The sequence below is a fragment of the Mauremys reevesii genome, unplaced genomic scaffold (genome assembly GCF_016161935.1).
Source record: "Mauremys reevesii isolate NIE-2019 unplaced genomic scaffold, ASM1616193v1 Contig53, whole genome shotgun sequence".
Classification (NCBI taxonomy): domain Eukaryota; kingdom Metazoa; phylum Chordata; order Testudines; family Geoemydidae; genus Mauremys; species Mauremys reevesii.
Genome location: NW_024100866.1, coordinates 209,228 through 234,165, shown reverse-complemented (window position 1 = coordinate 234,165; position 24,938 = coordinate 209,228). Strand labels below are relative to the sequence as shown.

The 24,938-nt window shown below is 45.4% G+C and overlaps 2 protein-coding genes across 3 annotated transcripts in view; one reads left to right on the top strand and one right to left on the bottom strand.

The window, feature by feature from the left end:
• The window catches only part of LOC120394381 (antigen WC1.1-like), a 181,434-nt gene that overhangs the window by 52,113 nt on the left and 104,383 nt on the right, over nucleotides 1-24,938 (bottom strand). The gene's annotated exons all lie outside the window — the stretch shown is intronic.
• LOC120394378 (proline-rich receptor-like protein kinase PERK12) lies at nucleotides 18,948-21,042 on the top strand. Of its 2 annotated transcripts, XM_039518610.1 has the most exons (3): nucleotides 18,948-19,091; nucleotides 19,784-19,934; nucleotides 20,166-21,042. In XM_039518610.1, the coding sequence occupies exon 3, from the start codon at nucleotides 20,173-20,175 to the stop codon at nucleotides 21,031-21,033; it is 861 nt and encodes a 286-aa protein (XP_039374544.1). In that variant the 5' UTR covers nucleotides 18,948-19,091; nucleotides 19,784-19,934; nucleotides 20,166-20,172; the 3' UTR covers nucleotides 21,034-21,042. The 2 variants fall into 2 exon arrangements, with proteins under 2 accessions (XP_039374544.1, XP_039374545.1); XM_039518611.1 differs by lacking the exon at nucleotides 18,948-19,091 and having other exon boundaries at nucleotides 19,711-19,934.

The window sequence follows — 24,938 nt, the reverse complement described above, 5'->3', positions numbered from 1 at the left end:
CTTGAGGCCAGGCCTCCCGTAGTGCTGCCCTCTCAAAGGCCAGAAGGTATGCCTCTACATCATCCTCCCACGTCATTTTCTGCAGCCAATGGCTGGCCCGTATGATCTGCGTCCCAGTATGGCCACAGTTCAGCTCTGTAAGGGTCTTTACCTGGTTTACCAGTACCCGCAATATAGCTCGGTCTTGAGAAGCCTGGTCCATTAGCAGGCGATTAGTCTCTTGCTGCAGCCGCACTGCCTCCTGTGGGGCAGCTGCCTGGACATGGGTAGCCTCCTGCTGGGCCGTCGTAGCTTGTATCAATGCCTGCACTAAGTCATCCATTGTGGTGAAAAAAATAGACCCTCTCCTTTTTTTTTTATCACCCTCCTTCTTCTGCCGCGCTTTGCACACCAAATCCCACACCAGACACCAGTTGTGACAAAGTTCCTTCTCTACTCTGGTGGGTCCTGCACTTATTGGCAGATTTTGCTCACCTCAGTGTGATCTTCCCCACAGTCTGGCTCAACTCCTCCTGTGTCTGATCAGGAGTTGGGAGGTTTGGGGGGACCCTGGGCCCACCCTCTACTCTGGGTTCCAGCCCAGGGCCCTGTGGATTGCAGCTGTCTGTAGTCCCTCCTGTACCACCTGCATGACAGCTACAACTCCCTGGGCTACTTCCCCATGGCCTCCTCCAAACACCTTCTTTATCCTCACCACAGGACCTTCCTCCTGGTGTCTGATAACGCTTGTACTCCTTAGTCTTCCAGCAGCACACCTTCTCACTCTCAGCTCCTTGCGCCTCTTGCTCCCAGCTCCTCACGCGCACTTCCTCTCCTCTGGCTCCCCCTCCCTGACTGGAGTGAGCTCCTTTTAAAATCCAGGTGTCCTGATTAGCTTGCCTTGATTGGCTGCAGGTGTTCTAATCAGCCTGTCTGCCTTAATTGGTTCTAGCAGGTTCCTGATTACTTTAGTGCAGCCCCTGCTCTGGTCACTCAGGGAAGAGAAAACTACTCATCACGTGACCAGTATATTTGCCCTCTACCAGACTCCTGTAGCCCACTGGCCTGGGTCTGTCACAAAGTTCATAATGAGATGACAAGCCTGCTGTACAGGGAATAATTAAAGAGTCAAACAGTCCCTGGGTTGAGGAGGTCGTTTTCCTGATGTTTACAGACAGCTCCTCCTGAGTGTGGAGGGCAGAATGGGAGGAAGCACGAAGGGGCTTGTTTAAAGATTTAACAAGGTAGTGATGTAACTGCGAACACTGTTTGCCCTTAGCCCAGGGGTGGGCAAACTGCCCCGTCTGCAGGCACCGCCCTTGGAGCTCCCATTGGCTGTGGTTCCCAGCCAATGGGAGTTGCAGGGGCGGTGCTTGGGACACGGGCAGCGTGTGGGGCCTCCTGGATTTCCCTATGCATAGAAGCTGGATTGGGGATGTGCTGCTGCTTCTGCAAGCCACAGGGAGACATGGCACTCGCGTTTTTGTCGCTCTTATCTGGACTCTCTGCAATTGGTCCACATCTTTCCTGAAAAGTGGTGCCCAGAACTGGACAGAAGACTCCAGTTGAGGCCTAATCAGCACGGAGTAGAGCAGAAGAATCATTTCTTGTGTCTTGCTTACAACACTCCTTCTCTTACCTCCATATTACAAGTGACAAACAGAGGCAAAGGAACTAAACCCAGGTGTTTTAAAGATATTTAGGCCACATAAATCCCATTGATTTCAATGGGAATTAGGAACTGAAATCCCTTTAAAAAATCGGGCCCAAAGTGATTTGCTCAAGATCACAAAGGAAGTCTGCAGTGGGGGAGGAATTTAAACTCAGACCCTTTAAGTCTTAGGCAAGTGCAATAAGCTCTGGCATCCTTCCTTTCTCATGTGTGTGTCTAATGACGTTTTTCTGTCTATCTAACCCCAGACATAACCATGCCTCTGTCTATCTATCTCCATAGCAAAACATCCATCTGTCTAGTGTCTACCTCTCTGTCCCTGAACAGAACCATCTGTCTGACTATCTATCTATAAAAAACACCTCTCCATGTGCACCTCCCTTTATTTAATTGTACAGTGATTTGGGGGGGAGGGGGCTGTGGGAACTGAGATAATAGCAGTGACAAATGGAAATAATTATAGTCTGAGCATCTCCTCTTTATATCATCTGCTAAGCTAACCAGTGTAGTTCAAAAGGTAGTGGAACAAGCAGGGGGAGATGTCTATATTGGAGAAATCACATATCAGTGCATAAAGGAGAAGCTGTAACACAGTTACTGGACACTGTTTTTCAAGGGAAATGGTGCCTTCCTTCATTATCGGGCTCAAGTTCCATTTCCATATTGTTTTCTCCTGTAAATCACATGATGATGGAAATTTCTGCACAATGACTTAATGAGCGAGAACTAGCTCATATCTGCACTCCAGTACTGATCAGAAAAACCAATCCCCATATTTACATACAGCGAGGAATAATTTTCTGGTGTATTGTCCTCCTCAGAACGTCCTTCACCTCCTTGTTCCTCAAACTGTAGATCAGGGGGTTCATCATGGGGATCACAAAGGTATAGGACATGGCCACCATTTTCTCCCAGTCCACTCAGTTGCCAGATGAGGGTCATAAATATGTAAAGATCAGGGTCCCATATAAGAAGGAAATGACAGTCAGGTGGGAGGCACAAGTGGAGAAGGCTTTGTGCCTTCCTGCCGTGGAGTGGATCCTCAGGATGGCAAAGATGATGTAAATGAAGGAGATGAGGATGGTGAAAACGGTGCCTATTGTTTCTATGGCTGAAAAGAGGAAATGCACTCACTTATTGATGCAAAAGTCAGAGCAGGAGATTTCTTGGAGTGGGTGAATATCGCAGAAGAAATGATTGAGGACAGTGAAGTGGCCGAAGGACAGACTGAATACAGTTCACGTATGCACAGTGGCATTGACACAGGCGCATAGGGAAGAGCCAGCCACCAGCTGGAAGCAGACTCTCTTGGACAGGATGACATAATAAAGCAATGGGTTGCAAATGGCCACAAAGCGATCGTAGGCCTTCACAGCCAGGAGGCAAAGTTCATTGTTGGCACAGAAGGAGAAGAGGAAAACTGAACCACACACCCAGGGAAAGAAATGTCTTTACTCGTCACTAGGAAACTGAGCATCGCCTTGGGAGCAATCACAGAGGAGGAGACAACGTCTAAGAGTGACAAGTTGCTGAGGAAAAAGTACATGGAGCTGTGGAGTTGGGAGTCAACGCTAATCAGCACAATCACCCAGACATTCCCCAGCAGCGTGCAGAAATAAATGGCAAAGAAGAACACAAAGAGGATGTTTTGCAGCTTTAGACTGTCAGTTATTCCCTAGAATATGAAGCCAGTCACGCTGGTGCAGTTCCCTGGAGCCATTTCTCCTGTCACTGTGCTCTGTGGCAAAGAAGAGGCAGAGGAGGGGATAGAAGCAATGGGTACCACAACAATAAATCTGATGTACAATGGAGACTCGTGTTATCTCTTAAGAGATGCTGAAACAATGCAAATTCAATTTAGTCAAAAATTCCAAAGCCCAAAGGAACCATTCTGATTATCTAGACCAGTGGATTTTTTTCTCATTTGTGAATGAATCCAAAATTTTGAATGGAGGTGGAAATTGTAGACATAATCTGTGGACCCCTAGGAATCCATGGACCGCAGGTTGAAAAGCAGTGTTCTATGATAACAACAACCTTTGGAGGACACCTTAGATATAGTCTGTGGATCCCAAGGTGTTCGCAGACGATAAATTCAACACCCCCAATCTAGTCTAATTGCTTGTATAACACAGGTCATAATATTTTCCCACTATTTTTCCTTGTAAATTAGAGCATATCTTTTAAAAAATCATCCAATCTTGAATTAAAAATTGTCCGTAAACTGAGCATCCAGCACGACCCTAGGTAAATCATCACCCCCTGTTAATAGAGGCTTTTTATGTTGAGCTGGTCAAAATTACCACCTATCCCCTTGGAAATTTTTGAGGTTTTATGGATAAAACCCCAAATCCAAACAATTTTGGTGCTGGTCTATTTTGGCTGAAATCTGAAGTATTTTGGTTTTGAAATGGAGCAACTGGGAGATGTAGTCGAACCAACAAGACTGGCCTATAAAGGAGAATGGAAGCCTGAGGAACTTCAGCTAGACAGATCAACATGTGGACTGCTCAGTGTTGAAGGTGTTTGAGAGCAGGTCAGAGAAACATCCATCGGGATGTTTACTTGGTGTTACTTGGTCTTGCCCCAGCATGGGGAGCCTGACTTGACTCCATGAGATCCCTTCCACCCTACATTGCTAGGACTCCCAAATAAAAATATTTGTATTGATTATTATTATTTTATTTAATTTGTTGTAAAAATGCTGACATTTCCATGGAAAAGTTCAATGCAAAAGCGATTTGTTTGTTTTTGTGGGAGGAGGGCAATTTTCATCTATTTCCTAGGAATGTAGTGTTTCCACTTACTGTAGGGAGTCTGATCCAAAATAGATTGACACCAAGTGGAGTTTTTCCATTGATTTCAGTGCACTTTGGGTCAGGCTGTTTGTTAATATCAGATTTAATCATCTTTCCAGCTAGCAGAGTGAGTAGCAAGGCAAGGTAACACTCAGTGTATTTGAACCTTCTGCACTCCCCAAAGGAGGAGATCTTCAAGGCAAAGAGATTAGTAAAGTTCCTAACTAATTATATATTTATATGAACTCAAAGAGGAGAAAACACTTCCTCTTTTACTGAACTATTCAGTAGGAGATTTTGAATGCACTGAAATCGGGAAATTGAAAGCAGGGTCTAAAATCCTAAGATGTTTGTGACAGCTTAACCTGCCTTTAACTGATGAGTAGAAACAACATCTCTAACAAAATGGCATGACCAGTCCACTGGCCAGCTCAGTCAATGCAAAATACAGCCAGACCCACCCAACCATCTCTCTACGTGGGCTCCTACCCGAAATCTCTTTAAAGGTAAAGTTATGGAGCCAGATCCTGAGCTGGTATAAACTGGAATAGCTGGTGGACTTTTCATTCGAACACTTTAATACTTTGAGATCATTTTGGGTTAAAGTCTTGCAACTAAAAACTAAAAACACGGTAAACAATATATTTGCATGAATATTCAGTCATTTCCCTGAGATATGCATCTTCTGCACAAACTGGTCTTCTTTGGCTGCTTTTTATTACAGTTCCAAGTTTTTTTCAGATTTGCCCATCTATGGTTATGAACAAGGTCACCAGTAACAAAGTTCTTGCATTTCTCCATGAGACTAAGAAACACCAAAGATAGGAATTAAAATTTCCACATGGAAATGGAAGCATAAAGTCGCACTCATCTGGAAGCCCCATTTTCTAGTAATGTGGCTATTTTGGTACTAGATTTCTACAATTCTTTACCTTATCAATGTGAAAAATTAAAATGCATGTGCACGCGCACGCACACACAGACGTTTCAATTGTCCTGTTTGGACTAATCAAGTTTCACCATAATAGGAAACCACCAGAAAACATCAAGGAGAAAAAAAACATTATATTAAACAGACTATTGAAAAATAAAGGATTTTTTCCACAAAATGGAATATTAATATATTATTATATCCGTTATCATTTACAGGTTTCAGAACTGATCCTAAAACATCATCAACTCTTACCTTGTTGTAACAACACAATATCCAGAACACTTTCAAATGCCGTGTTCCCTCCTAACTGTGATGTAATGTGGGATAGAAAATAAATTAATTCAAGAATCATTTTCAGGTAGAAAGAGCCAAAATTGCTAGTAAAGTGAAAACATCTCATCTCTAAGTGAATCCCACTTACACTGTAGCTATTTCGAGAAAGTGAACTGAATGAAAATGGCAGAGAAAAAGAATTACTTTAAAAAGAAGGAGGTGAGTGTTTTGGAATTTCCAAAGGCTGCTTGCTTCAAAGCAATTGACAATTGCAAATGTGTGTGTTTTTTCCCCAAATCAGCATTTTAGAAATGCCAACCACAAACAATGCAAAGTCAGCAATTGCAAATATAACTTACTTCTTATGAAACTAAAAGGCCAGGTGTCACCACAGCCACCTGATCTATGGCGGGGGGGTGCTTAGAGTGGTAGATTTAAGCCTCATATTAGTACTCTAGCACCTTTCCATAACTAAACCAGGAGCTATGCTATTTATAATGTCAATTAAACCACAAACTAGGAATAAACTCTGATTATGTTCAATAACCAACATTCTTGTTGAAATCAGTAAGATTATGTTAACAATGTTTCACTTTATATTAACTGATGTGGAGGCCAAGAATTAATTAATATAGGTTTGAAGGGATCTTAATGTATGTTAGAAGTTAATGTGACCCTGCACATCTCTCTATGTGGTACAGAGAGAATTGTGTGAAAAGTCATTACGACCTTGTGAATTGCAGTCTTGTTTTCTGTTCTAGTATTGCAAACAAATAAAATAGCGAATAGGCTTATGTATAAACAAATGCAAATGTTTATCTTCAACGTCTCCAAGTATGCTAATCATTGTCTGCTAAAAAGGTATAAAAATTGTTATGATTGTTTACTAATTGAGAGAGATCTGTCCAGAACAAGGGGCAACCCAGTTCCTGACACTCTCTCCTTCTTGTGTTCACTAGAGTATTATAATAAAGTATTTGTTTTTGCTGCACCTAAACATAAAAGCAAGAACTAAGTTTTTCTTCGACAATTTGGGGACTCGTCCGGGATGGCAACGCCCACGGACACACAAACGGCTGCTACGAATCGTTCCCCTTCGAACCCCATGGCGCCACAATAAAGGTAAAAAACCTTTTAAAATCTCGTTTGGGGTATCAAAAAAGAACTGTCTGTAAAAAACGTCTGTCTCTGCTGGGCTCACGCCATCTAAACTTATTAACTGTGCAGCAAAATCAAATGCAAAGTAATATTAAAAAAAGGCCCCAATAAGGTTAGTTTATAGCAGTACTAAAAACTGCTAAGTTGGCCAACAAGTACATGCATAAGGTAATGCATAAGGTAATGCATGAGGTAATGCATAGGTAAATGCATTAAAATGCACCAGTGCTAAGGGGTTTTGTTTTACCGCCTCAAAAAAGGTTGTCATACCGCCTCATAGTATTGGTCCAGACCAAATAACAATGCATCTTAGTTAAAAAAATAAAAAAAAATTAAAAAAAATAAAAAAGTTAAAAAAAAGTTAAAAAAAAAAATAAAAGGCCTTGGTATGTGTATGTGTGTATACCTGTATGAGTGTTTGTTGCTGGAAGATGCCCAGATTGCCCTGTGAAGCGATTGCTAATAATCAGGAGTAGTCTAACGCAAGCCCAGTAACTAGTGGATCTTTAGGAGATCCGACCCACGGTGGGCTGACTCAGCTTGGCATAGTCCGGCGAGGAAGCTGCCTGGGTCTAGGAGTGTGTGAACCCATCTTCCCTCCCCTTTCCCTTCTGTGTGGGCTACTGACAATCTGATGGTCTCCCTGTAAGCAATTGTTTTTAAAAAAAAACACGATTGTTTTTTAAAAAAAAAAATACATTCGTTCTGCAAATACCTCCAAAGTCCAAAAATTCCTAACTAAAAAAAACATTATAAACTAGCCCTAGTAAAAAAAACGCAGCATCATTTATTGGCAAAAAAAAAAAACTGTAAAAAGCGTGCTTGGGCATGTGGGGTTAAATGGTAGCTTAGCTTTCTTCCAAGGGCAGGGCTCTGTGCTTATAAACAAGTACCCTAAAAATGTACTGCCCTCCCTAATTGGCTTTCAAATAATAACTACCAAAAGCATCTTGCTACCACAAAGGTTACCCCCACTAGCCCCTCAACCCTGGCCATCACTTCTGTAATTTATCCAAATATAAACAAAATTGTATATTCTAATAAAATTCGTTGGCCCAGACCTTCCCATCTTAGTAATTTATTAGAATATTACTCAAAAAGCCTATTTTTTAAAGTTCACCAAACTTCATATAAAAAAACCTTTAAATAAAAAACAAATAAATCAATAAAAATAAAAATCCATAATATTACTGCACATCAGCCCCAAAATTTTATAAATAAAATTAATAAATTCCATAATAAAATAAATATAATAGTTATTCCTAAAATTTGTGCTATGTTCCCTAAAAAAGGCCCTTATTGTTATTTAATTACTCAATTAGTAAATAATCAAACAACTACCCAAAAAGTTTGTTCTGCTACTAAAAATTTTACCTGTATTAAAACCATTCCAATAACTAATAATATAACCTGTACTTTATTGCAATACACTCCCTCTTATGCTATTAATATTAATACCTCTCAAAAATATTTAAAGGTCTACAACCAGCAAATATAGTATAAACCTACGCTAAAAAAAATGTGCCAAAATATCAGTGGACTATACTTAACACTACACTAAAAACTGTAAAGTTTACATTGCCTTTATCTAGTTTTCAAATCACCTCTACATATCCAAATTGTTCACAAAAGGCTGCCATTAAATTAGCACAACAAAAGGCCTGAGTTATTTCCTCTAAAAAAAAAAAAAAATCTAGCCGGATCCTTGTGAAATAAGGCCAATTCTGCGGCTGCTGTTTAAAATATTTTTAAAACCCAAAAACATAATAAAAAATTAGGCCAATTAAAAAAGGCCACCGGCCTAATTTCTAAAGCACAGCTAACACAAGTACAAACTAAAATAAGTAAATTACATGTCATTTCCGCCCTTAGTTCTCTAACCCAAAATTTATTAAAAAAAATAATACTAAATATCAGTAAAGCTAAAAAGGCATTGCAATAAAATCCAGCATGTTCGGAAATTCAGAATTTCCTAAATAACCAGCTAATGGCCATTCAAAATAATCTAATGCACCAAGCTTGGCCCACTGCCCTTACAAACACGTCAAAAATACCATCTAATCTATAGCCATAAAAACATACTTAAAAACTTTCTAAATAAAAGTGTAAACATTCACAGTGCTCCTTCCAAGCATATAAACCGGTTAAGGGGGTGTGGGCTCCCACATACCGAATCCTGCCGGGTCCATAAAAAAAATGCATGTAGAATTAAGTAATTCACCGAAATATCTAGGAAGTAAGGCCACCTAATTCTCCTAATCGCTTTTTAGTTAGTGCTCCTAAGCTTACAACTAATATTTAAATAAAATTAAAAAATTTATAAACATTTTAGCCGTTAAAACCACCACAGCTTCTGTATATACAAAAACTAAAGCCAAAAAAAGTTATCACTGTTTATAACCATATTTGCTAAAAAAGTAGTAGTCAAAAAACTACCCTTACAAAACACCCACTTTTTCAGGCTAATAATAGCTGTGTATACGTTAATACCACCACGTTACACAATATACATATTAATCTTACCACTGCTGCAGGCAATCATATCATTTACTGGCCTGCAAATAAAATATTACATATAGCTCTTAAATTTCAAGTATATTTTAATTAAACTAAAGTAGTACCTAATCAGTTTCAAAATTTGCTTTCCTTGTTGCCAAAAGTTCGCAAAATTTCTGCATTGCAAAAACAAATTCACATGCTTCAAAATATATATCATGCTAAACAAAATGCCTTTCATACAGCTTATAAAGTATCTACTTTATGTACTAAGTTTAATATATTATGCTTTATTACCAAAACTGTACAACAACCCCATTATTTTATTCCTATAAAAATGTTATTGTTTGTAGTGTTGTTAATTAATATAAAATTATGTTATTGTTATTGTTGTTATAATAAACGTAATAATAATAATAATACTTTTCATGTTCATACTAATCATTCATTGTCATTACATCCCATAAAAACCCCTAATGTTGCCATGTCTCCTGTAAACTCTAAAATCCATAATTTAATGCAAATTAAAATTTAAAGTATTTGTTGTACTAAAAGTACAAAAGGGGGGAGTGTGGAGGCCAAGAATTAATTAATATAGGTTTAAAGGGATCTTAATGTATGTTAAAAGTTAATGTGACCCTGCATGCTATGTAGTACAAAGAGAATTGTGTGAAGAGTCATTACGACCTTGTAAATTGCAGTCTTGTTTTCTGTTCTAGTATTGCAAACAAATAAAATAGCGAATAGGCTTATGTATAAACAAATGCAAATGTTTATCTTCAACGTCTCCAAGTATGCTAATCACTGTCTGCTAGAAAGGTATAAAAATTGTTATGATTGTTTACTAATTGAGAGAGATCCGTTCAGGACAAAGGGCAACCCAGTTCCTGACACTCTCTCCCTCTTGTGTTCACTAGAGTATTATAATAAAGTATTTGTTTTTGCTGCACCTAAACATAAAAGTAAGAACTGAGTTTTTCTTCGACACTGAGGAGATATGAATGAAGAGCAATGTTAAGCAGCAAGAGCTGAATTAAAACGATGGGTGAGACCCTCATGCCTGCTCTGGCTTCTTGCACAGCCGAAAACTGGAGTTCTGCAGTGCGGAAGCAGAGGCAGCAAGTGAGTTTGGAAAAGCTTCCTCCTCCAAAGGAAAGGACCCTAATGAATACTAAGTAAAATATCTCTCTCTCTCCCATGCTCACATGCAATATCTTATCATCCTGTATAACCTACGGCTACAAATCTCTATAATTTACCATGAGTGAGTGGAGACAGTGGCAGGACCAGCCTGTCCTTCTCAGAAGATAGTTCTTTAGCAGAGTCATAAAGCAGCTTCCTAGAGAATACCCACTGATCTCCACCTAAAGGGCCACAATGAATTGCAGGTCAAACAGCATCAAGAAAGATGGTTCCCTTGGAAGCTAGGTGGGTCCAGATGTTCCTGTTCCTTTTCCCACTTCAAACTAAGAAGAAAACTCAACTATGCAAGAGAGATTTCATTCCATTATCGGTGTGTATCCATCCCGAACCCATGAGACCTTCCATGGGAGCAGAGAATGGTGCACTGGGGAAGCCCATTCCATACTGTACTGTCTTTTTTCACAATCTTCTCTCTCCAGGGCTGTCGACTGGGAATATTTCATCAGCACAAAATCCACTCTGGGAAATTTTAAATGAAAATGTTTGATATGCAAATAAATGAAGCACATTTTTAGAAAAAAAAAGCCCTCCATTAAACAAGATTCTTTGAAACCAAGGGGTCTTGCCCCAGCATGAGGAGCCTGACTTGACTACATGAGGTCCCTTCCACCCTACATTTTCATCTTCATATGCACAGCGTGTGAAATCTTTTAACTCAGTACAGCACAATGGACCAAACACTCAGTTGGTATCAATCACCGTAGCTCTGCTGATGCTGATGGATCTGTGACAACTTATGCCAGGTGATGCGCTATCCTGATAGTCCCAAACTCTGACATGCAGCATTCAGGATAGTTTAGGATAGTTTAGGCAGTTGGTCCTATTTCACTGCAAGTTATTTTGTGAGAGAAAATGAAGACAACATTTTGGGATCAAAAGCATCAGCACTTTGAGAACAGAAAAACAATCTTTTCTGTTGGTTGACAGAATGGATTTTGGAGATCTCCTTCAGTATTAGAACTGAAAGAAAAATAGACCACTCACCTTAGTCTTTGCCCCATAATGTTAAAACTTGTTGCAAGAGAGAGATCTCTCTTTCTTGAACTCAAATGGATTGTGTAAGGGGTAATTGGAGGTGGGGTTTATTTGTTCTGCCAACACGAGAGGACAGAATTCATAGAATAGCAGGGTTGGAAGGGACCTCAGGAGGTATCTAGGCCAACCCCCTGCTCAAAGAAGGACCCATCCCCAGACAGAATTTTACTTCCATTCCCTAGATGGCCTCCTCAAAGATTGAACTCACAAAACTAGGTTAAGCAGGCTAATGCTCAAACCACTAAGCTATCCCTCCTGAATTCTAGGTCAGGCACAAGCGGGGTGAGTGTGTCGTTAAAATACCAGTTGCCTCTCCCGGCAGCAGGAGGTAGTTAGACACCAATATATGGTCTTCAAATATTGTTCAAGTTCTTAGACATGTTGATGCTTCTCTTTGTCTTTCCCTCTGTTTCATGCAGTTCATGTGTCTGAAAATCCCCTCTAGCAAGAAGCATGTCCAATCACAAATACACTTAGAGGAGCACGGTAAGATTTTAATCAATATCTGCCAGGATTAGAGCTGTGAAGTCGGTTTCTTTCAGAGCAGCAGGACTAGACGTCTATGTCACACAGCCAAAGGGCAGGGAGCATTCTGCTGCTCAGCGCTGAGCGAAAAGGAACATTTGCAGCAGCAGCATGAGAGGGTCCAGGAATCCAGTAAAAAGTCAGGAAATGCACCTGCACATGCCCGTCCGATTCAGATCTTAATTGGGCATTGTCAAGGGCCCTCAGCAAAGAGCCTGTCATGACACATGCCATTTTGCTGAGCCCTGGCGGGATCCTTATCAGGCAGGATAACAAGGGTGATGCTGCAGCTGGGAACAGGGAAGATCCTACCAATGTCCCTAAAGGCCAGGATGTGACCTCACATTAGATCAGGAGGACCAGTTTGGAGATGATAGCAGTGAAAACTCTGCAGAGGGGGATGTGCCTGGCCAGAGACCGGAAGTCCAGGTGGTTACTGCAACTCTCTAACCCCTCCCTCCCATTGTTTTCTAGAGAAATTGGACTTTCAACACTGAGGATTTGGTAGGTTATGGCCAAATAATTTACTGCCATGGATATTACACCCTGCATTGATGAGTGTGTGTCTGTGGGGTAGTGCAGATGCCACAACATTTGCATGGCCTCATCTCCCTTCCCCTTCCCTCCACCAGCCTCTGCTGGGCACAATGCAAAGTGGATGCAGAGCACTGGGGGAAAAGGTTTCAGAAAAGCCAGCTTTGCTGTTCATCCAAGAGTTCAGAGTATGGGCTTTACGGCTTGTGCTGAAGCCCACAGTCTGTAGCAAGTTCACAACTAGAAATCAGTGCCCCTCTGTCCGTTTCACTGCAGGCAGGCAGGTGGGGGTGGAGGGGTTCAAACACGGCTTGGATCAATGCTGCTAACAGGGGAGTTTGAGTGGGAGTTGTTTACAGGGGGAGGCGGAAGGGGGCGGCGCCGTGCTTCCCGTGTTCCCCAGGTAAGAATGCAGAGCGAGGCCGAGACAGCAGCAGCCATGAGCCAAGCAGCAGAGGATACACCGAGGATGATAGCATGCAGCAGCTGTGGTATGTACCTGGTCCTAGTGGGGGAGCCAGAACAGTACTATGTATGCATGAAGTGCCGCTGGAGGAAAAGATCCAGGGTCTAGAGTTGCAGGTAGAAACCCTGGTAGAGCATAGAAGGGGGTTTGAGCAGCTGATGGAGCAATGGCAAGCAGTGACTGAAGGGGAATGCCCAGAGGTACAGGAGGAAGCAGGGGCTAAGGCCAGTGAGGGGGGACTGCCAGACGAGGAATATGGGCGGTGGAAGCATGTGACCATGAGAAGCAGGCAGGGGAAAAGGAGAGCCAGTGAAGGAGAAATAGAGCTAAGGAACAGGTTTCAAGGTTTGGAGAATGAGGAAGGGGTACAGCAGGTGGAAGCTGACGGTGGGAGGGCAAGGAAAAAGAGAAGAGCGGCTAGTCCGATAGAAAGAGGGGAGGAGTCCATGGAGGCAGCACCAAGTTTGGGCCCAGGGAGGATACAGGATGGCTTAAGGGGAACCACAAGGGATGATAGGAATGGAAGGAGCTTGCAACCAGGGGGGACGGAGGATAGGTTAGAGGACCGCACTGTCCCCAGGCAAAGGCAGGTCTATCTGATTGGGGATTCCATACTGAGAAGGTTGGACAGGCCTGTGACCAGGGCCGATCCGGAGAACAGAAGGGTGTGCTGTCTACCGGGCGCTAAAATACGGGATGTGGACCTGTAGTTGAAAAGGATCCTGAGAGGAGCAGGTAAGAACCCTTTGATCATCCTTCATGTAGGAACGAATGACACGGCTAGATTCTCACTAGAGAGAATCAAGGGAGACTATGCCAGGTTGGGTAAGACGCTCAAGGAAATTGAGGCTCAGGTGATCTTCAGTGGGATTCTACCTGTCCCTAGGGAAGGGCGCCAAAGGGGTGACAGGATCATGGCGATAAATAGTTGGCTGAGGGAGTGGCATTACAAGGAGGGCTTTGGGATGTATGGGCACTGGGAGGCTTTCGGGGACAGAGAACTGTTCTCACGGGATGGGCTCCACCTAAGTAGGCAAGGAAGTAGAATTCTAGGAGGGAGTCTGGTTCATCTGATTAAAAGAGCTTTAAACTAGACATTGGGGGGAGACGGTTGGGAGAGGTCAAGGTACTCTCCATGCCAAATTTATATGTTGAGAGTGAGAACAACAGTATAACAACAGATATAGCCAGAGGGGGATGGTTGGGTATAAGGAAGAGGGGGCGGGGACGGATACTAGACCGACAGGTCATACTGGTAGTACTGTGTCCCTACCAAGTTGGGTGAAAAGGGTGAGAGGAGCCAAACAGCAAAAATTAGGATGTTTGTTCACCAATGTGAGAAGCTTAGGTAACAAAATGGAGGAACTAGAGCCCCTGGTCCGAGAATTGAAACCGGATATCGTAGGAATAACCGAAACATGGTGGAACGGTAGCCATGACTGGAGTACAGGTATGGAAGGGTATGTGCTGTTTAGGAAAGACCGATACAAAGGTAAAGGTGGGGGAGTAGCATTGTATGTCAATAATGAGGTGAAAAGTAACGAAATAACTAGCAATGCAATTGATAATACGGAGTCTGTTTGGGCAATGGTCACATTGGGGAAGAAAACTACTAGAGTGTCCCCTGGGATAGTGATTGAGGTGTGCTATAGACCGCCGGGATCTAGCCTGGATATGGATAGAGAGCTCTTTAATGTTTTTAAGGAGGTAAATACTAATAGGAACTGTATGATCATGGGAGATTTTAACTTCCCGGATATAGATTGGGAAACAAATGCTAGTAATAATAATAGGGCTCAGCTTTTCCTAGACGTGATAGCTGATGAATTCCTTCATCAAGTAGTTGCTGAACCGACGAGGGGGAATGCCATTTTAGATCTGATTTTGGTAAGTAACGAGGACCTTGTTGAGGAAATAGTTGTAGGGGACAACCTTGGCTCGAGTGATCATGAGCTAATTCGTTTCAAAATAAATGGAAGGATAAACAAAATTGCATCTGAGACTAAGGTTTACGATTTCAAAAGGGCTAACTTTACTAAATTGAGGCGACTAGTTAGGGAAGTGGATTGGACTAACATATTTAGGGATCTAAAGGCGGATGATGCCTGGGGTTATTTCAGGTTGAAGTTGCAGGAGCTGTCAGAGGCATGTATCCCGAGAAAGGGAAAACGGTTCGTAGGTAGCAGTTTTAGACCGAGCTGGATGAGCAAGCGTCTTAGAGGAGTGATTAAGAAAAAACAGAAAGCGTACAAGGAGTGGAAAATGGGAGGGATCAGCAAAGAAATCTACCTTATTGAGGTCAGAGGGTGTAGGGAAGCAGTGAGAAAGGCAAAGAGCCGGGTGGAGATGGACCTAGCAATAGCAAAAGGTTTTTTAGCCATATAAATAGGAAGAAAACCAAGAAGGAAGAAGTGGGACTGCTTAAAACTTTAAACGGACTGGAGATTAGGGATAATCTTGGCATGGCACAATATCTGAACGAATATTTTGCCTCGGTCTTTAATGAGGCTAATGAAGGGCTAAGGAATAGTGATAGAGGGACTGATGGGAATGAAGATATGGGGGTAGACATTATGGTATCTGAGGTGGAAGCCAAACTTGAACAGCTTAACAGAAGTAAATCGGGGGGCCCGGATAATCTTCATCCTAGAATATTAAGGGAATTGGCGAGTGAAATTGCAAGCCTGTTAGCGATGATTTTCAATAAATCTCTAAACTTGGGGGTTGTGCCGTTTGACTGGAGATTAGCTAATATAGTTCCTATATACAAGAAGGGGAAAAAAAGTGACCCGGGTAACTACAGGCCTGTTAGTTTAACATCTGTAGTATGTAAAGTCATGGAAAAAATATTAAAGGAGAGAGTAGTTACGGACCTTGAGGCTGATGGCAACTGGGACAAATTACAGCATGGTTTTACGAAAGATAGATCGTGCCAAACCAACCTGATCTCCTTCTTTGAGAAAGTAACAGATTTTTTTAGACAAGGGAAATGCGGTGGATCTAATATATCTTGATTTCAGTAAGGTGTTTGATACGGTACCGCATGAGGAATTACTGGTTAAATTGGAAAAGATGGGGATCGAAATGAAAATCCAGAGGTGGATAAGGAGCTGGTTTAAGGGGAGACTGCAGAGGGTCGTATTGAAGGGTGATCTGTCGGGTTGGAGGGGGGTTACCAGTGGAGTTCCTCAAGGTTCGGTTTTGGGTCCGATTTTATTCAATCTATTTATCGCTGACCTCGGAACCAAAAGTAGGAGTGGGCTGATAAAGTTTGCGGATGACACAAAGTTGTGAGGTATTGCCAATTCGGAAAAGGATCGGGATATCCTCCAGGGAGATTTGGATGACCTTGTAAACTGGAGTATTAGTAACAGGATGAAATACAATAGAGAGAAGTGTAAGGTTATGCATTTAGGGATGACTAACAAGAATTTTAGTTATAAGCTGGGGACGCACCAGTTGGAAGTAACGGAGGAGGAGAAGGTCCTAGGAGTCCTGGTTGATTGTAGGATGACTATGAGTAGGCAATGTGATGTGGCTGCTAAAAAAGCTAATGCGGTCTTGGGATGCATTAGGCGAGATATTTCTAGTAGAGATAAGGAGGTGCTAGTCCCATTATATAAGGCGTTGGTGAGACCTCATTTGGAGTATTGTGTGCAGTTTTGGTCTCCCATGTTTAAGAAGGATGAATTCAAACTGGAACGGGTACAAAGAAGGGCCACTAGAATGATCCGAGGAATGGAAAGCCTGTCGTATGAAAGGAGACTTGAGGAGCTCGGTTTGTTTTCCTTAACCAAAAGAAGGATAAGAGGAGATATGATTGCACTCTTTAAATATATCAGAGGGATAAATACCAGGGAAGGAGAGGAATTATTTCAGCTCAGTGCTAATGTGGACACGAGGACAAACGGATATAAATTGTCAGTCAGGAAATTTAGGCTTGAAATTAGACGAAGGTTTCTAACCATCAGAGGAGTGCAATTCTGGAACAGCCTACCGAGGGAAACAGTGGGGGCGAAGGACCTCCATGACTTTAAGATTAAGCTAGATAAGTTTATGGAGGGGATGGTATGATAGGATAATGGGTTTAGTCAATAGGTCAATAACGTGCCACAATGGTAATTAGTACAAAGGGTCAATGATAGGATATTGTTAGCCTTTTTCCAGAGGGTCTGGCTGGAGAGTCTTGCCCGCATGCTCGGGGTTCAGCTGATCGCCATATTTGGGGTCGGGAAGGAATTTTCCTCCAGGGTAGATTGGCAGTGGCCCTGGAGGTTTTTCGCTTTCCTCCGAAGCATGGGGCAGGGGTCGCTTGCTGGTGGATTATCTGCTACTAGAAGTCTTTAAATCATGATTTGGAGCATTCAGCAGCAGAGTCAAGGGAGAGAATTATTTCAGGAGTGGGTGGATCGGCTTATGTGGCCTGCATCTTGCAGGAGGTCAGACTAGATGATCATAATGGTCCCTTCTGATCTTGAATTCTATGATTCTATGATTCTCTCCATCCTAGCTCAGGCTTTGGTTGGTTTCCTTCATTTCCCCCCAGTCCTGGTAGCTTATTCTGGGAAGTTTCTCAGGCAGCAGGAATTCTCCATGGCCTTTCAGGAGAACGGGGAGTGCAAACCTGCGCGGGCCTCCATAACAGCCAGGTCCCTAACAAATTCAGGGCTCACTTTGACTAGTTTACAAACCCTCTGGGCTTGAAATTGACCAACATCACCATTTCGATGTTTCCACCTGACATTTCATGGTATTGTAACCATGGGGGTCCTGACCAAACTGGGAGAATGGGGGAGTTCAGAGGTTGTTGGGGGGGGGGTCACAGCATTGTCACCCTCACTTGTGTGCTGCCTTCAGACCTGGGCTCCAAGGGCAGCAGCCAGCAACCTTTCTGAAGCTAGAGGAGGTTCCCAGATGTGCAGGTGGGTCCCTGCTGTTGGCAGCACCTCAGCTCCTATCTACTACTTGGGAGCACCTCAGCTCCTACCATTTTCGGGGCATCCAGAGAAATGGACCCCTGAGCCCCAGAAGGAACTGCAAGGGAAGCCCCGAGCCCCCGCTGCAGAGGCCGGGCAGAAGCCCTGAGCCCAGGCACCCAGAGGGCTGGCAGGAGTGGGGAGGGGCATGAAAGTCCTGAGCCCAGTGCCCCAGCACTGGCTGACCCCATGGGGGGCCAGAAGCTCTGAGTCCGGGCACCCAGAGACGTGACTGGAGCAGAAGCTGCCAAGACCAAAGCCCTGAGCCCAACACTGGGCCGATGCAGCGCACTCACTTCTGCATTGCCTCTGCAGGTGCATCTGATGTCCCCACAGAGAGGAAGTCCTGTCCCCAGCCAGGCAGAGAAACAGCTAGGAGGCCCCTACTGGGTTCTCCTGGCTGGGGGGGCTCCCAGCAGGATGGGGAGAGGTGGAGTCTTGGTTTCCTGGTGTCTTCACATCCCAACTGCCTGTCATTCTGGAAGGTGCCTTTTAGAGAAATACAAGTAATTGGGCTTCATATGGTGCAAAGTGTGTGAAATTTCATAGCCTGTGAAATAGAGGCCAGATTAGGAGATCAAATTGTTTCATAACCTCTATGAAAAGTTCACTGTGGGGTGAGGAACAGACTCTGCTGTTTTACTGGGTATCCTGCTTGCTCCCCAGAATCAATAATGAGCAAGTGGGGAGATCTGGGGTGCAGCTCAAACATCCAGCTGGGCTGGGCAGGGGCAGACATCAGGCCTGCCAGGGAAAGGTGGGTGTGGCAGTGACTTCACAAAGGCCTTTGGCAGGAACTCAGCCTATTGGGCAAAGATGATGAGGTGTCTGTGACCTCACAGAGCTCCCTTGACAACAGCCAGGCAGGACAGGGATGCGGGGCAGGGGGAACCTCGGAGAGCCCTGTAGCCTTGCTGCAGCAAGCCTCCATCTCGCGGTCTCTCACTGAGGACCAAGAGACATTGGTGTGCAGGAGATTCAGTGTGTGTGTTTGTCATTCCCGTTTGGATTTTTTTCAAAGACATTGTCATCTGTGTAGAAGGTAAGAAAAATATAGGCTCTAGATATAGATAGAAGATAGGGGACTCTATCCTAGCAGATTCAAAGGCATCACCACCCTCCTAGTGAAAAAGTTTTTCCTAATATCCAAGCCTTCCACACTGCAACTTGAGAGCATTGCTCCTTGTTCTGTCATCCGCCAGCTCTAAGATTTCATGAGAATCAATCTTTCATTCGGAAAATAATTCAAAAATGCAAATACAAAAATCTTGGATGAAATCAACCCATCCTGATCTTTAGTGTCTGGGAGTGTAGGCCTTGGGGGCCAGACTGAGACCCTCATGGGCTAGTAACACCCAGGAAGCCAGTAAAATAATTCCAATTCTCTTAGCATCCAAGCCTCCCTAATCCAAGGAACACCTGAGGGCTGCGGGAGACAGAGGGGTGCTGAGAAGGTCTAACTCATGACTGAAAATACAGAGATGTATTATTGGCTTTGGATGGGGGACAAGGAGCAAATCCGTCAGTCACTACAACAGATCACACTCGGAAACAGGGAGACTGGGAATCGAGTCCTGCTGGCACTTCCCAGCTCTGGCTTTCTGGAGGAGGAGGAAGACACCAACTCCCCTAGCTGACCCTGAGGCACCTTCTGGGCCCAAATGGAGGTGGCCCCGGTACAGCTATGGAGTGTCCCAGGAGTGTTCCGCTAGTGGCATTGTATTGTTTTCACAGCCAGTTTCGATCTCTGGTTTTTACCCCTTGCCCTGCTGGTAGGGCATTGTGCAGCACCCGTTGCAGGCCACCTGGGTGCAGGAGATCGAGGAGGGTGAAGGGAGGAGCAACCCTGAGCATCTGCCATCCAGCTCCATCCGATCTAGAGCAAGTAAGTGGAGTTCTCCAGAGCCATCCCCAGTGTGGTGGGAATATCCCACCACTAGGACTCCCAGCCCATCCCTTGTCAGGGTTTGTTCCCCAGGTTGAGGGTTCCTGTGCCCTGGGGTGGGATGTGTCGGGAGGAGAAATTGCCTCAGCAGAACGGAGGTGGGAGGGGAATAGGCAGGCTCGTTAATGAGAGGCTGCTTTGAAGGCAGACTCATGGCTGCTCCCCACTCAGTTCCAGGATGGAGCGAATAAGGCGGATGCTCAGAAGGAAGGCCGGGCAGGTGGCTCCAGAGCCAGCAGTAAACATCAGCGAGCCTTCCCAGGAGGAGAGCGGCCCCTCTGTCCCTGCGGGTGGGGAAGAGGCTTGTGGCCAGGGGAAAGAGAGGAGCTGCGTCGCATGCTGGAGGAGGAGGAAGACACCAGCTCCCCTAGCTGACCCTGAGGCACCTTCTGGGCCAAAATGGAAGTGGCCCCGGGTTCAGCTATGGAGGAGAGAGCCAGGAGAGGGCAGGAGCCGGGGAAGGCAGCTCTGGGGCTTCCTTCGCAGGAAGCCAAGGAGCCAGGAGCTGTGCCCCAGGGCCCAGCAGGAGCTGTCCACCACCATGGCAACTGAAGAGCCCTGCGCCAGCCCGACCCTGGCCCCTGACGAGCCTCCCGCCAGTACCACCCTGGCCACCAAGAAGCCTCCCGCCAGCCCCACCCTGGCCCCCGAGGAGCCTCCTGCCAGCCCCACCCTGGCTACTGCGGAGCCTCCCGCCAGCCCCACCCTGGCCATTGAGGAGCCTCCTGCCAGCCCAGAGCAGGAGTTGAGTGACTGCGCGACAAACACCAGCAGCTCTGCATACTCCTGCGGGGCCAGCAGCTCCTCCGTGGGGTCTGGCAACCCTGAGTTTAAAGGCTCCCTCTTTGGAGGTCAGGGGAGACCCAGGGGAAAGGGAGGAGGACTGGGGCGGTGGGGGACTGGCAACACCCTGTGCCCATCGGCTCGGCAAGGCGTCAGGACTGACCCATGTGAGCCCCCTAAAACCAGTGGGGGTGGCACAGCCACGCCCCATGGCCGGGGATGCTGGGCGGAGTCGGGGAGCTCCAGCCTCCCCTGATCATGTTGAGGGCAGGGGTTGACTGCCATGGGGCCCTGAGGCTGATGGGGCTGCGGGCGTCTCTGGGAGGAGCAGGGTGGGGCACTCAATGCCATGGGGCTCCTTGTATGTATGTATGTTCGTCCATCGTTTTCGAAGAAGACCTTGACATCTAGCAGGTTGTGAGCTGTCCACAGTGCGTCCGCAGGTGGCTGATAAGGCCAATACGGGCACGAAATGTTCTACCACATGTCGGGCAGACATGTGTGGGCACCACTGTTACAACATTTACAGCTCTGGCTTTACGGAGCGCTCGCTTCTCTTGTGCTATAGTTATCCTTCTGGCTTCAGTTGTCTGGCAGCCTTGATGGATCAGCGTACGCCATGTCGATCGGTCTTGTGCCAGAGTTTCCCAGGAGGTGATGTCAATATCCAGGGACTTAAGAGAAGCTTTCAGCGTGTCTTTGTATCGCTTCTTTTGTCCCCCGTGCGATCGCTTTCCTTGAGACAGCTCACCATAAAAGAGCTGTTTGGGGATGCGGTGGTCTGGCATCCTTACAACATGGCCTGCCCAGCGTGTCTGGGCTTTCATAAGCAGAGTGTAAACTGATGGCAGGCCTGCTCTGGAGAGGACTTCTGTATTTGGCACCTTATCCTGCCACCGGATCCTCAGAAGTCTGCGGAGGCAAGTCATGTGGAAGTGGTTCAGTTGCCTAGCGTGCCTCCTGTATACAGTCCAAGTCTCACTGGCATACATCAGGGTAATTAGCACTACTGCTCAGTAGACTTTAAGCTTTGTAGCAAGGCTTATTCCACAGCGGTCCCACACGTTGGTCAACAGTCTGCCAAATGCAGAACTTGCCTTAGCGATTCTGCAGTTGACCTCGATGTCAATTGTCACTGCGTGAGAAAGGGTGCTGCCAAGGTAGGTAAATTGGTCCACTGCTTGCAGCTTTTGTCCCTTCACTATGATGGTGGGCTCTTGGTGTTGGACTTTCGGAGCTGGCTGGTGCATCACTTCGGTTTTCTTTATGTTGATGAGGAGGCCGAAGTTATCGCATGCTGCTGCGAATTTATCCATGCTAGCTTGCATTTCCTGCTCTGATCCAGCATTCAGGGCACAATCGTCAGCAAAAAGAAGGTCTCTTAGCACAGTCTCCTCTATTTTGGTGACAGCCTGGAGTCTTCGCAGGTTGAACAGTTTCCCATCAGTCCTGTATCTCAGGCTGATTCCCAAGGAACTGTTCTGAAAGGCATCTGACAGCATAGCTGAAAACATTATGCTGAACAGGGTCGGTGCCAAAACACACCCCTGCTTGACGCCGTTTGTGACGGGAAAGGCCTCTGAAGCTTTTCCGTCGTCCAGAACACGAGCCGTCATGCCGTCGTGGAACTGACGTACCATCAGGATGAATCTGTCAGGGCACCCAAACTTCGACATGATGCGCCACAGACCTTCGCGACTGACAGTGTCAAAAGCCTTGGTAAGATCCACGAAGATGGTATACAGTTCACGATTCTGCTCTTGACACTTCTCTTGGAGCTGTCGAACTGCGAAGATCATGTCCACAGTGCCCCGCTCTTTGCGGAAGCCGCACTGTGTCTCGGGTAGTAAACCCTGTTCCAGGTGGTCAATCAGGCGATTCAGCAACACTCGTGCAAGGATCTTACCTGCGCTAGAAAGCAGTGATATTCCTCTATGATTATCACAGACTTTTCGATTTCCTTTTCTCTTGTAGAGATGTACGATGGACGCATCTTTCAATTCCTGAGGAATGGACCCTTGATTCCAGAAGGACTGGAACAGCTGAGTGAGTTTGTCAACAAGCATTGCACCACCATCCTTATAGATTTCCGCTGGAATCGCATCAGATCCTGAGGCCTTGCCACTAGACGGCTGACTGATGGCCTGTAGGGTTTCAGTCTCTGATGGTGGAACGTCCGGGCTGTAATTAATATCCGCCTGGGGCATTCTGTCAATCACCTCATTATTGATGGAAGATGGGCGGTTCAGTACGGATTGGAAATGCTCAGCCCAACGCTGTAGAATCAGAGTCTTCTCAGTAATGAGAGTTACACCATCTAAGTCCAGTAGAGGGGAACTGCCTGAAGGCCGAGGTCCGTACAAGGATCTAAGGGCTTCGTAGAACCATTTGGCATCGTTTCTATCAGCAAACTTCTGGATTTCATCTGCTTTGGCACTCAACCAGGAGCCCTGCATCTTACGAAGCTTGCTCTGTACGGTCCTGCGAATGTTGTTGAAGGCATTTTTCTTAGCTGTTGACGACGGGTCATTCTGATGAGCATGGTGAAGGCGGTGCTTTTCAGCAAGTAAAGCCTTGATCTCTTCGTCATTTTCATCAAACCAGTCCTGCTGTTTCCTGTGTGAGGGTCCAAGAACCTTTAGTGCAGAAAAGTGCACAATATTTCGGAAGCGTTCCCAGTTCCTCTCAACGTTTTCCTCTAATTGCAGCTCTGAGAGTTGGTTGTCGAGATCTTCTACTAGTGAAGCTGCTGTTCTGGGGTTCCTCAGTTTACTAACGTTGATCTTTTTCATCACAGCTTTATTTCCCTGCGGACGTCTCTTTGGCTTGATGTGAAGGCTTAATTTAGAGATGATAAGTCTATGATCAGTCCAACAGTCAGCACTCGGCATTGCCTTAGTCACCCTTACATCCTGTCTATCTTTCCTCCGCACGATGACATAATCAATGAGATGCCAGTGCTTGGAACGTGGGTGCATCCAGGACGTCTTTTTGCGAGTGGGCAGGCGGAAGATGGTATTGGTGATGATCAGATCATGAGCCGCACATGTCTTCAATAGTAGTAGGCCATTGCTGTTGCATTTGCCGATTCCATTTTTTCCAATGACACCATCCCAGGCAGAGTGATCAGATCCTACTCTCGCGTTAAAATCGCCAAGTAGAATCAGCCTGTCGGTGCGCTTCACGGATGAAAGTAGGGCATCGAGATCTTCATAAAACTTGTCCTTTACTTCATCCGGATTCGTCATTGTGGGTGCGAAAGCGCTGATTAGTATAACTCACTTTCCTCTTGGTAGTGGAAGATGCAGTGTCATGAGTCGATCGTTCACGCCCTTGGGAAGACTGGCAAGTTTGCGGACAAGATGATTCTTAACCGCAAAGCCAACTCCAGAGTCACGACGTTTGTCACTGCTATGTCCACACCAGAAGAATGTGTAACCACCTCCTGTTTCTGTGAGCTGACCTTCGTTGGCTAGACGAGTTTCACACAGGGCCGCAATATCGATGTTAAATCTTGCGAGCTCTCTGGCGACCAGAGCTGTTCTTCTTTCTGGTCGATCTGCTGAGGGGTTGTCTTGAAGCATGCGTACATTCCATGTACCAATAATGAGTGGTGTCACCTTGCATTTTGTTGTTTGAAATTTTGTTATTCGACCGCATAAGATGGGATCCCCTCCAGCCGCGGTAAGCTGGTCAGGGTTCTATGAAGCAAACAATGTTTAGGGCACCTTTTCTAGCCCCTTCCTCTTACTACGGAGGTGAGCAGTGCAGTCCTAAAGAGGGATGCTCAGTCACTCAGGTAGACGCCGAATCTAGCTGTTGCTTCGGTCAGCAAGAAGACGACCATTAGACCTGAGCCGCCTGTGTGCAGGTCCGTGGCTACAGCTCCCAGTGTATCCACACCTGCTGCTTCGTCGCTTGCCCATCGCCACAGGACTTTAAAGTTTATGGGAATTGGAGGGATGTCAAGACTTGCGCGTGAATTGGATTAAAGTGAGGGAGAGGTGCACATAGTCAGCCTCACTCTCTCTTCCCAGATTCCCATCTTGCTCCAATGGCAGGACAAAAGTCGAGACGGTTGGAGATGGGCTGGGTGCAGTGGTTGACCAGGGCGTCTTTCGCGTCTTGCCGTGCTCTTAGCGCACCACGTCGCTTGCAGAA